Below are 13,288 nucleotides of genomic sequence, written 5' to 3' on the forward strand. Positions count from 1 at the left end.
GCATGGCGAGAGGAAGGGATTCAGTTTCATTTTTTTGCATATGGATTTCCAGTTTTCCCAACACCATTTGTTGAAGATGCTATCCTTCCTCCATTGCATGCTTTTAGCCCCTTTATCAAATATAAGATAGTTGTAACTTTGTGGATTAGTCTCTGTGTCCTCTATTCTATACCATTGGTCCACTCGCCTGTTTTGGTACCAGTACCATGCTGTTAACCCAGATGCCCTTCAATAGATGAATGGATAAAAAAAATGTGGCATCTATACACAATGGAGTACTATGCAGCAATAAAAAATGACAAAATCATAGAATTTGCAGGGAAATGGATGGCACTAGAGCAGATTATGCTTAGTGAAGCTAGTCAATCCCTAAAAAACAAATACCAAATGTCTTCTTTGATATATTGAGAGCAACTATGAACAGAGCAAGGAGGAAGAGCAGGAAGAAAAGACTAACATTTAACAGAGTCATGAGATGGGAGGGAAAGGGAGAGAAAAGGGAAATTGCATGGAAATGAAGGGAGACCCTCATTGCTATACAAAATTACATATAAGAGGTTGTGAGGGGAATGGGAAAATAAACAAGCAGAGAAATGAATTACAGTAGATGGGGTAGAGAGAGAAGAAGGGAGGGGAGGGGAGGGGGGATAGTAGGGGATAGGAAAGGTAGCAGAATACAACAATTACTAATTGGGCATTATGTAAAATTGTGGATGTATAACCGATGTGATTCTGCAATCTGCATTTGGGGTAAAATTGGGAGTTCATAACCCACTTGAATCTAATGTATGAAATATGTTATGTCAAGAGCTTTGTAATGTTGTGAACAACCAATAAAAAAAATAAAAAATTAAAAAAAAAAAAAAGAACCTCTACCGACCACAGAGTAAAAGGGACTGTAACATCCCCTGAAATCTGGAGTTGTCATAGCAATTGGCCTATCTGAATTCATTTACATTCTTTCTCTAAGTATTTTTTGAGCTTTTATATTTGCGTTTATTCTTCATTTAACTTTTAAAACACTACTATAATTGAATATTAAAACAAAAACAATAGCAAGTAGTGAGCATGATTATAGTCCTACACTCATTCACTACTGCATATAAAATACCTGCATTGAGTGTTATTCACTTGTCCCATTAAGAGGTCTGACACTAATAGTACCTCTGGATATTGGCTTCTGGAAGCCACCTAATGCTTCCACCACCTGTATGTCCATACACATGAAAAGGTTGTCTCCTTATCGAGTAAAAACAGCATGGTCCTTCTGATCTAACACAATATCTCCTGACTCTTGGTCTCCTTCATCATGAAATGTTATTTTCTGTCCATCTTTCATGCCTTTGTCAATATAAACTTCCAGAATCTTTGTCTCTTGAACTATATTCCTTCCATTGCAATTTTTCATCTATCTTTAGGACTGATCTGTTCCCCATGGCCTTGGCACTCCATGCACACAGACTGATTTTGCTGAACCATTCCAGATCCTATCTGATGAATTCTTATTTTCATTCCAGTACCTTGGCAGTTGGGACAGCACTCTATTGTTCCTTTCTTACCAACCTTGGCCTTCACATTTGTCTCAAAGCACATTCTTTTGCAGAGCCAGTTTTCTTGTTGCACTTTATATAAATCTTCTAACATTACTGAGAGCTGACACATGTTTTTACCTTTCCTTTCTCTCTGCATCCTTCCTCCTCCTCCAAAAAACATATTAAAGATGTCCATGGGGGAGCCAAAACCACCACATGTTCCACCCTCCTTAATTGCCTATTCTCCTTTGTCATGAAATTCCCTTTTCTTGGCATCAGAGAGAACTTCATAAGCTTGAGAAATCTGTTTAAACTTTTTTTCCTTCATTTGGATTCTTATCAGGGTGGTACTTCAAGGCCAGTTTCTGTGTCTTTTCAATTCTTTCTGGTGGCATTGGGTTTGACCCCCGAAACATCATAATAAGTGGTTTATTTCACCATTTTCTACAGCAGGTGAGTAGGTTGGGGCTGATGTGGGGGAGTGGGAAGGAGCACCCTAACTGTCTGCAACTCAGGCAGCCGCCGTTCCCCTGCCTCCCACCAAGCTTTCTGGAAAGTTCCCCTTTCTCTAAGTCTTAAAAACTTCCAAACCCCCATTCCATTGTTCTATAGCAATTTTTCTATGACTCTTATCTTGATTTTTTTTTTCATTTTACTTGAAGTCATCTATCTGGTGGTTCCTGGTTGAGTGACTATAAGGGATTTCACCAACTGCCACTTCTTCTAAAGTAGGAGATTAGGTTGCTGTGAACATAACCTAAGACAATTTTGTATCGAGGATTTACCCAGTATGATGCTGTAGCATCTTTTCCTTATCCATTATCAGTCTGGGTGTCTAACATTCTCTATCCAAAAGTCCATGAAAACCTATAATCTTCATGATGCACTCCAACCAGTGCAACAACACTGTGTGTAGAGCTTTATTTGAAGAGATTATACTTGCCAGGATGCAATGAACTATCACTTTTCAGTGTGAACCACTAAAACATTTTGCTCCAGTAGTGATAGGATTAAACTAATATTTTTAGAAAAATGATTCTGATAGTGAGAGGAATTAGCATTTGAAGAGATGAGAGGTTAGAAGGTGATGAAAGAAACTGCAAGGAATCCTGAATTTCAGCGGTGGGAATAGAAGCAAAAGGAAGCATCAATGCTAGAGTGGCCCTGACTTGATAACAACCAGATCTGGAAGAGAAAAGTAGGAGAAACCATGGAAGATTTCTCAGAAATTTCATGTTTTGAGTGTCAAAGGCTAAATCAAGAGCCCAGGAAGAATAGAAGATTTGGTGGGATAATACAGGAATTCCACTCTGGAAATGTTGACTTTGAAGTACCACAGGGAGATTCCAAGTGAGCAATGCCCTGTAGGTCTAATGTTCAGAATACAATTTGTGCTAAAGGGTCAGGTGTGGGAATTATTAACATAGTCAAAACCTTGTGAATGGCTAAACCAGGAAAAGATTAAGTACTGAGGAAAAGATGAAGAACTAAAATTCTCTAAATTCCAAAGGATGCCTTTTTTTTAGAGATAGTAGAAGAGTTAGTGAGACTTTGACTGAGTGACCTGAAAGACAGAAACAAACAAAAACACAAAACCAGAACTCCAGAACCCAAGAGATGAGAACATTTCAATAATAATAATTCTAGTATGTAACTTAACCCACTCATTTTTTTAGAAAAAATCTCAATTATAGTTTTTACTTCTGGAAATTAGGTCTTTTCTTGATTTTACTCATCTTTCAGAGTTCTCTTTTCACTTCTTAAGATGTATTAAGCATATTTTATTTTCTGTGTTCCACAGTTACAACTGTTAGGTTTTTTTATGCATTTTATTTTGTAGTTTATTATTTCTGCAGGCTCTTACTGTGCCTCAGGTATTCATTGATTTTCAACTTTTTTTTTTAAGAGACCACAAGGATGGAATATTTTTTTCAAAATGTGAGGTAAAGGGGGTTCTTTACAAATAGGTTTGTATTTGTTTTTCAATTTGCCTATGACATTATTGGTCTGGGCCCACTTCTAACTACATTCTTGGTTTTGAGGTTTTTCTAGCCACCCAGGTAGTGTGAATTCTGGTTACAAACCAGCATGAGGGCCAATTTATGATTACTAGCTTCTTAGATGATGGTGTGGGCACATGTAGAGGGAAGTTTCTTCTTAAAGAGTAAGGGGAATGGGTAATTAATTATTTTTTAACTTGGGAATGTGGTTCTTTGGAAAGCCTAGGTTTTGCAGTCTATTATGGATGGGATTCTGCATATTTTTTTGTTCTTAAACTCATAAACTCAGAATAAAAGCGATACACAGATACCTCAGTGTATCAGTCATGTTTTCATTGCTGTGAACAAAATATATGACAAGAACAACTTGAGGAGGAAAATTTTATTTGGATCATAGTTTCAGAGACTTCAGTCCATGGTTGGCTGGTTCTGAGCAAAAATATCATGGCAGATGACACGAAAGAGAAAAGCTGCTTATCTCATGGCATCTGGGGAGCAGAGGGTGGGAGGGCAAGGGACCAGGGAGAAGATAAACTCTTCCATGGCACATCCCAGTGACCTTCTTCTTCCAAGTAGATCTCACCTCCCTGTAGTCCATACAATCATCAATAAATGGATTAATGTACTGATGAGACCAGAGCCCCCATAATCCAATCATTGCCTAAAAGCTCCATCTCTGAACCTTGCCACACTGGAGACCATGCTTTCAACAGGTGTGTTTTGGTGGGACATTCCACATCCAAACCATAACACTGAGGATAGGTCAAAGCCCTGAAGGTAAAAGCCAGTTTGGGTGCTCAGCTTATCTTCTTTATTGAGACCATGACCTTAGCATTCTTTATTTTCTCATTACCCATGGATGCATTTTAAAAGATTACAGGGGATCAGAATATAGCTCAGTTGGTAGAGTGCTTGCTTTGCATGCATAAATTCAATCCCCAGCACCACCACCACTAAAAAAAAAAAAAAAAAAAAAAAAAAAAAAGATTATAAAAATTTTACCTGGTATTTTCAGTTGTTTTCAACAGAGCGGTTGATCCTGGCACCTCAAGTGCTACTATTGTTGCATGGGACATATAATTTGTAAATACAGGATGTTCCATTTGAAAATATATTGTAATACATGAAAATCTTAACAAAAGACGTTAAACAAATGATTGAGTAATTGTTTATAGTTTCTGTGTGTTGTTAAAGCATTTAGAATTGCTTTACAGGTTATTAATTTAACTACTTACAGATAGCACAAAAGCAAAACAATAAACTTAATTATTTGGAACCATAATGGTTGAAAAAGAATCAAATATATCCATATTCTGGCCTATTCTAAGGACTGCTACTGTTATAATCCTTAGTCTATGCTGCCATAATCTTTCACCTGGATTATTAAAATTTCTTTGTTTCTTTCCAAACCAAACCCAGAAGGTGTGTCTTTTTTATTTATTTAATCCTTTCCTTTCCCACCTTCTTGCTCCATGGTGATTCTATTCAGATATGTTAGATCATGCCACCACTCTGCACTAAATGGTCCAGTGTCTTCCCACCTCTAAATAAAAGCCACAGTGAGTACTAGGATTCAATTTTCTTCCTTCGCTTTCTCAGCCTTAGCTCCCCTGTCCTTGCTTCTCCTCAGACATTCTTGCCTTAGGACCTTTGTATCTATTGCTCTTCATGCCAGATAGGAGCCATCTCTCTTGAGATATTCACTTGGCTTGTTTTCCCACCACTTTCAGGTTTTGTTCAATGTTATCTTCTCTGTGACATCTCAGGCTACTTAAAGTGGAAACCTCCCCTCATCCTCATCCAGCATTTCATATTCCATTTTTCTGCTTTATTTCTCTCTATAACACTTATCTTCTAATATACCATCTAAAATAAAAGTTATTCTTTGTAAACTTTTTAGAACAAATGTTTGACACAACTGACTTTTTGTTTCATGACAATATATAATAATTAATTTACATATTGGTTTATTGGCTAATGCCAAGAGGACAAGAATTTTTGCTTTTATTACTATATTCCCAGCATCTAAGAACAATGGCTAGCACATCAAATGTGCTCAAATAACAGGTTGACTAGAAAATCTATAAATATATAATAAAAGATCACAGGAAAGGATTCACTTCATTAAAAATGATGTTATAAGGTTTGAGAAATAGAAGCCATCCCAAAAGACTGAGTCCTCAAAGACCACTCTCCAAAAAGAAATGTAATTAAAATTCAAATTTCAAAACTCTTTGCAATATGCCAAAAGGTACATTTATCTAAATGACAGTATTTTGAACTCCCCTGAAGATCTGCACTCTTGGCCCACAATTCCCTGGTGTGGCTCTCTAATCTCATTTAATATAGAGTCATGTGTTCAAATAAAAGAGAAAAAGGGACTTGTTCACTGTTCAGTTATTGGGAAATAACTTTAAAAAAAAAAAGAGAAAAAAAAATTTCCAGGCATCACTGAGAAGCAGCATGGCATAGATGGAAAATAAAAGTTTGCAATTGACAGGTAACTAGTTCCTATAGAGCCTCTAATTCCTAGATAACCTTCCTATACAATCTCTTGACTGTCTGTCTCAAGATCTCTTTATTTATATTCAATTCTGTTTATCTCCTCTGAAGTATCTAAAAAGGTATGTAGGAATAGAGTTCATTATTAAAAATAATCCAAATCTTATTTAAACTAATCAAAAACCAATTAGAAAATGAAGATGATATAAACTACTTCTATGCTGTTCCTATCAGGTTGTTCTGTAGGCTCTACATCTCATCTTGGATAAGCACAGGAGAATTGCTTCCTCCTTGGTCCGGCTCTCTAGGTCTAAACACCTGCATATCCCTACAGAGATTTTGCTTATCCAGCTACACCCACTGTGGTCCAGACAAATCTTTCATTTTACATATGGCAGCATGGGTTCTCTGGCACTTTTACTGACATCATTTCTCTCCATTCCATCCACTGCATAAATTATGCTGAGAGATTATCAATATTAACAAAACAGAGTCCAATTTGCCTTGTAGGAATCAGATTCTCACATTAAACACTGTGAGGTTCTGGGCTTAACTGGATAAGCAAGATCTCTGGAGGGATGTGATAATAAACTGACAGCTGTTTGAAACTAACCGTCTGTTCACTGATGCAGAAGTTCATATGCACAAACTGTAATAGGATTTACAGTAATACCTTGACAAATTTCAGTTCTGAAGACTTTCTGGTCATTTAACCATTCTGCTGAGAACCTGAGTCTTTCTTCAGTGAAATCTGTAAAGGGAAATTAGAGTCTAGTCAAATCTCTCATTTTACATATGGAAGAATGGATTCTTTGGCTCTTTTACTGATGTAGTTTCTTTCTATTTCACCTGTTTTTTTAAAGTTATGCTCTAAGAGATCATCAATATTAGTAAGAAATAGGCTAGAATATTTTACATTAAGGGTTTAATTTACATTAAGGGTTGTGAAGTTCTGGGCAACTCATATTCCCATCACTGACCAGTTAGTTTCAAGCAGCTATCAGTTGCTAGGAATTATAGCACTAGGAATTATAGTACTCATTTTGGTCAAACAAGATGCAGAATAGTGTACCCTTCTTTTCCAACCTCCAAATCAGGGCAAAATCACCTATCTGTAAAATATTTAGCAAAAATTTAGATATTAGTTCCTTTCAAGATATATTAATTCATAATTGAAAAAGGATGCTTCTAAACTTCTCTATGCTTAAACCAATGAAGGCATCAACATACTTTCCCCCATTTACTCGACTCAAGTTATAGAGCATGTCTTCTGTGCAAGCACTGTCAGTATCCTAGGAACACAATGCTAAAAAACTTGTTCTAATGGAGGTGACATACTCTGAGAGAACTTATGGGATGTTCTGAGTATGAATCAGGGATCCTGGACTCAGCAAGGATGTAGGGGTTGAAGAGAATCAGAGGGATCTGAAAGAATTGATGTATAAATTGAAATTTGAAAGATTATCAGGAGTTTGATGGCACTGGCACAGGCCAAGATGGGGGAAGGACTGGTACAGAAACTACTGAGAATCCTGGGAAAGGGAATAACGTGCATAAAAACCTAGAAGTGAGATAGAAGTGTGGGCTTGAATTTGAACTGTTCCAGAAACAGAGAGACATCAACATGGCTATAGTTTAAGCTGGAAAAAAGGTAATTGACCAGCTTTGAGTCTATGGAGATAAGCAGATGAAAGGTCATAAAAGTCTTTGCAATACATTGAGGAGTTTGGGTGTAATTCCATGAACAATGGGAAGCTGTTTAAGAGGTTTCAAACAAGAGTAGTAGGAAATACAATCTGTTTCAATCTCCTCCTAAACAAATGTTTAAATCAAAAGAGCACTCGGAATTATGGGAGTCCAAAAACAGTACCAAATTATGAAGAGGTAGTATTCTTCAGTGTGAAATCTAAGAGGGCTTTTAAATAAGCATTTTTGCCTTCAGAACATTGTAGGAAACCATTAACCTCATCAAATGGGAGCCTTGACAACAGTCTTTTATTCCAGATGAGTACAACTCAGGAATCACCCACTAAGCTTATAATAGAAATAGTAATCTATGTTGGAAAAAATATATATGCAGAGTTTGACTTCATAGTATTCCACATGAGAACATAAGTGTTAACCATATATTAACATTATAGTCATCCTCAGAATTTCAGTACTGAAAGGGATATCAAAGGTCATTCTGTCCAATGTCTTCATTTTATGGATGAAAACAGTAGACAAAATAATCAGAAATAAGCAATTATTTAAGATCTGGGTTCTTCTTGGAAGATTTCAGCACATTATAATGACAACTTAATTTTCACAATGAAAATCAGGTATTTTGATGTAAATATTTAATTACTAACACTGTTCCTGAGCTTCCAAAATGGTTCCCAATGGACCCTGCCTATTAGTATTCACATCTGTTGTAGTTGCCCCAGCCTCCAACATGGTACCAGCTAGTGGGTCTTGAGCTCTAGCCTTCCTCCCTTGAAGTGTCCCACCCACCACCTGTGAGTTACCAACGTCTTTCTGTTTGCCATGTGAATGAACTTGGAAGCCAGTTCTCCAGGCCCAGCTGAGCTGAGCTGACTGCAATTCTACTGACAGCCTGGCAAGAACCTCATGAGAGAATCTGAGCCAGAAATACCAGTTAAGGCACTCCTTGATTCCTGAACCTCGAAAGGGTTAAATAACAAAGGTTTGTTCTTTCAAAGTGTTAAACTTTGGTATAATTTGTTGTGTAGTAATAGAAAATAAACCCCATACAAAATTAAAAACTCTTTACAAACTATATGCATTTAAATAGTAATTGTTATACACAATAAGATATTATCTTGATTTAGAAATACAACCACTGGTGATCTCCTTTGAAAAGAGATGATTAAATGGTTTCCAGAATAGGCAACAGAATATTTAACTAGTAATTTACAGGTCACTGATTCTAATTTAACTGAATTCTTGGCAACCAGACAGAGTTAAAATTGAAATTTGGCCATAAACAGTAATTGCCCATAGCTGAATGTTCCTATTTCAATAAACCTTAAAAAAAAAACCCCAACCGTCAAAAGATTAAAAAAAAAAATCTCAACTTAAAGCTATCATTTTCTTCTTAATTGTGAGTATTTTTAGTAGGATATTGAGTAAAAGGGAAACAACAGCCTATCAGTTAATGGAGATGACAGTGTAAAAAGTAATCACAACACTAAACAAAACCCCCAAACTTTTATTCTGGGAAGAACCTTCAGGTAAAGAATAGCCAATGAAGCAGTCCCCACCCCTCTTCTAAGTTTCATTTCCTGTTTTTTATTCATAATCCAATTATTCACTCAGCATTCCATCAAGAAATATTTATTAAACTCTTTTGACACACCAGGCACAGGGATACAATAGTTAATTAGACAAATCTCCAGATTCTTGCAAATTTAATCTGGGAGTGGGAAAACAATTCAGGAATTACAACACAGTGATAATCGTTAGGGATGAAGTAGAAGGTGCAATGGAAGCCCCTAGCAAGAGACCTAACCCTGTACCTTAGTAGAAGGGGCATGGGAGAGAGTCTAGAAAAGCTTTTGTAATTGATATCCAAGTTTAATGGTAAGGTGTCACAGGATATTTCGGGGGTGGGGTGGGGGGCAGCTCCTTATATAAAGGCCCAAAGGCAAGTGAGTTACATTGAGAAACTTAGACCTTCAGCCTTAGTGTAGCACATAGAAGGAAGGCATGGTGAGAGTCTCAAGTTAGTGCAGGATGGACACAGTTCCTTATAGTGGATTCCTTTGTAGCAGAGTTGACATGGGAAAAAATTTAAATAAAACAAAACAAATCTGATCTTCTGCATCCAATCTGAGAACATTATATAATAAATACTATTATGTAATATTATAAGATAACCATAATCATTACTTGGCAAAAATTATGTATGTACTGGCAAGAATTTTGAGGTGAAAAAACGTGTTTTGAATCCCAGCTTAGAAATGACAGTAATACTAATCTCAGGTTGTGTAAAGGTTACATGAAAAAATAAAACATGAAACCTCTTACCCATACCAGGTGTTCAAAGAATTCACCTCCTTTCTGGCTACTTTGCTTCTGAGCCCCCAGCTGATCTTTGAACTGAAGGCATCATGTCAACCATATGTGACCTTCTAACCTGGCAGACACCATCTCCTATGCTCATCCCATTACGCTCTAGACGTTACTTTCCTCCCCAGTGAACGTTTCCCTGTGTTAGACAAGCCAGAAGTACCCCCAAAAAATAACAATCCCTGTCATACAGTAACAGCTATGGCATTTGTAAAACAAGAATTACACCCATACATTAAGACTTAATCCATTACATTAACTGTATATCTGCTCTGTACTTGGCCTCAGTTATTCCCTTTGATAATATCATGCAGTATAATCACTATTTGGTAGATAAGAGCCTTCGGTTAAAAAAGGTTAAGAGTGGCTTACCCTGACCTAAGCTTTGAATGTAGCTTCTCATCTTCTTTCTCAACAGACTTGTCAACTCTTCGAAAGCTGCATCCCAGCAAATGTGGTAAAAGCCATTTATTTTAAGGTGTATGTTAGGTTTCTTTTAAACATTGTTAGAATTCAGAGAAATATGGTCTTTTACTACTGTATACACATTGATTAATTTCTAACTTTGTGGCCTTTTCATTTGTATTTCCAGTTCTGTGTGCAAGTGGTGATGGCAGGATCTCCCTAGAATACTCTAAAAGAACCATTCAAACGGCTTTAGCCATAAGTACCACTTTCCATTTGTATACTGAGCAGCTATGTTTATAACAGCAAAAATCAAGCTTCTGATTTTATTCATAACAAAAGATTGTCTTTCTGACTGTGAAAATGAGAGCACAAATGCAAGGTTTAATCACTGAGGCAGACTAAATAACCAGGTTTTACTTGTTTTAAACCCCAAAAGCAAAACAACAAAAAAACCCTTGCAGATTTGAAGTAATATTATGAAAAAGTATACTTTGACCATACTAAAACAAAGGACAAAATTTTAAACATTCTGTTTAATTAGGCATTTCAGCGTATGGCACACTAATAATGCAATAACATACACTCCATGATATATAGTGATGGACATCTTTGTTGGAAGATATGGGCACAATATTTCCTTGAGAAGGGGCTTGGTAATTACCAACATCCTTTCAAGGGCGTCAGGTCTCATGGACAGAAAAGGAAAGTCCATCAAGAGGCAAAAATCAGGTGTGAGGGAAACAATAAGGGGTAAGTATTGTCTTAAAAACTGAAACTGTTTTCTCTGGGTAGAAATCTAAGATCAAGGATTCACTGCTTATTAGCAGAAGACAATTGGCTTTCTTCTAATTAGCTCAAGGGCAAGAGTAATACTGGCTTTCCAAGTGAGCTCCTCTAGTTCAGTGATATTTGCACATCTCACCTGAGCCTTTCGGTTACAAATCCACCTCCTCTAGAAGCCGTGTGAAAAAGCAAGATCAATATATATATGGAAAAAAAAATCCTCCCAGCTATAAATCAGCCACGTGGAGCTGCTGCTGCGGCAGCTGTAGCTCCGACTTCCTGGTTTGCTTCCTGCAATCAGGGGGGGCTCGGGCAGGTCCGCGGCATCCTGGAGGGCATGGGTGTTAAGGGCAGAGTTACGGTCCATAATTACCATAAAAGTTTGGCAATCTGGAAGCTTTAAGGAGCTGAGCTGTAGGGCAAAGGCTAAGGACCAGACCTGGGGAAAGTGTTAAGTTAGTTACAAAATAAGGAGGGACTGGGAAGGGGGCTCGTGTGCTCGGTGGTGGAGAGAAGGGGACTGCGGATCTGGAAGGGGGCAGGTAGAGAAAAAGGAAACGAAGAGAGCGAGGCACACCGGCCGGTCGGAGCTCTGCGGAGGCCGCCTGCGGGGAGGGGGAGGTGGCGGCGAGCGCGGTCCGAGCGGCGGGCTGCGGGGAGGGGGCGGAGGGAAGCGCCCGGGGGAAGGTAGAGCCGAGGGGAGTTCCGGAGCTGGAGCAGGAGAGGGCAGACAGCGGAGAGGGCGGCAGCCGTAGCGTTAGGGGTGGGGGAAAGAGGAGGAGGAGGAGAGCCGGAGGAGGGGGAAGGAGGGAGGGGAGAGCTGTGGCGGCGGCTGCGCCGGGCTGTGTGTCTCTCGCCGCTGGAGGAAGATGAGGCTGAAGATTGGGTTCATCTTACGCAGTTTGCTGGTGGTGGGAAGCTTCCTGGGGCTCGTGGTCCTCTGGTCTTCCCTCTCCTCACGGCCCGACGACCCGAGCCCGCTGAGCAGGATGAGGGTGAGTGACCCGCCCGGCCCCCTCCGGCGGCTGCGACCTGCAACTTGTTTTGTTTGCGCGCGCGTGTGGCGGGAGCGGGGGGCGGCGGGGTCGCGGCGCGGCGTTGGCGCCGCAGCTCCGCAGGTGGTGCTGGCTCAGCGCCGGCCGAAGGGGGCGCCGAGCCCCACGCACCGGGTCCCCTCTGGCCGCAGCCGGCCCGCCCCCTGGCCGCCCCTTCCTCCCGCGCTTCCCCGCCCCGGGCTCCGCCGCCGACACCCGCGCTGCGGCGGCGGCGGCGGCTCGGGGGACGCTCTCCGCGTCCGGACTGCGGGATGGGATCGGAGGAGAGCTGGGTCCGGGGGACCGCGGCTGCTCGGCGTCCAACTCGCCGGTGCCGTGAATACCGCGGTCGCAGCCGAGGGACGTGGGGTTGGTCCAGGCTGCGGCCTGTGGCGCGTGCAGGCCTGAGGAAGGCGAGATACCGCCGCCACCACCGCGGTCCGGTGGACCAGGCCCCGCGGTCCAGCCTTCCCTCCCGCCACCGCCGCGGGGAGTTGCCGCCGAGCAGCCGCGGTCCCCGGACCAGCCTTCCTCCCGATCCATCCCGCCAGTCCGGACGCCGGAGAGCGTCCCCAACCGACCGCCCGCCGGGGGCGCGCGCGCGGCGCTGTCCGGCGGCGGAGCCCGGGCGGGGGAAGGCGGGAGGAAGGGCGGCAGGGGGCGGGCCGCGCTGCCGGCCAGAGGGGAACGGTGCGTGGGGCCTCCGGCCGCCCCTTCGGCCGGCGCTGAGCCCAGCCCCCTGCGGAGCTGCGGCGCGCTGGTGCTTTCCCGGGGATTGGGAGTCAGTTCCTCTTCCCGGGCTGCAGCAGTGTTTCTCGGGCCGGAAAACTAACTTGTGTCGGTGCCTGGCTCCCCGCGCTGCCTGCCTGCTCCCTGAGCGGGACGCAGAGTGGCGCCCGGGCGCGGAGCTCCCTGCCGCTCTGCTGGGGACGCATTTGTCTTTCGCCCAAGGCGCGGG

General features: G+C 41.2%; 1 protein-coding gene, 1 long non-coding RNA gene and 1 pseudogene across 3 annotated transcripts in view; 1 reads left to right on the forward strand and 2 right to left on the reverse strand.

Moving 5' to 3' along the window:
- Positions 1 to 1,123: 1,123 nt before the first annotated feature.
- On the reverse strand, positions 1,124 to 1,973 carry LOC101958482 (dnaJ homolog subfamily A member 1 pseudogene; annotated as a pseudogene).
- Positions 1,974 to 3,899: 1,926 nt separating this feature from the next.
- Positions 3,900 to 11,965, reverse strand: LOC110598152 (uncharacterized). Its single transcript, XR_002483991.3, has 4 exons — positions 10,478 to 11,965; positions 6,708 to 6,785; positions 4,535 to 4,589; positions 3,900 to 4,119 (listed from the first exon to the last, which is right to left on the reverse strand). It is a non-coding gene; the product is annotated as an uncharacterized LOC110598152 (long non-coding RNA).
- A 121-nt stretch (positions 11,966 to 12,086) lies between these two features.
- Galnt7 (polypeptide N-acetylgalactosaminyltransferase 7) overlaps positions 12,087 to 13,288 on the forward strand; it is a 128,883-nt gene continuing 127,681 nt past the window's right edge. The window contains exon 1 of one of the 2 annotated variants that reach the window (XM_078030988.1): positions 12,087 to 12,291. In XM_078030988.1, the coding sequence (XP_077887114.1) occupies positions 12,166 to 12,291 (126 nt within the window). In that variant the 5' untranslated portion in view covers positions 12,087 to 12,165. The remainder of the gene's footprint in view (positions 12,292 to 13,288) is intronic. The other variant, XM_078030987.1, reaches the window with a different exon arrangement.

This window comes from Ictidomys tridecemlineatus, chromosome 14 (assembly GCF_052094955.1).
Source record: "Ictidomys tridecemlineatus isolate mIctTri1 chromosome 14, mIctTri1.hap1, whole genome shotgun sequence".
In the NCBI taxonomy this organism is placed as follows: Eukaryota; Metazoa; Chordata; class Mammalia; order Rodentia; family Sciuridae; genus Ictidomys; species Ictidomys tridecemlineatus.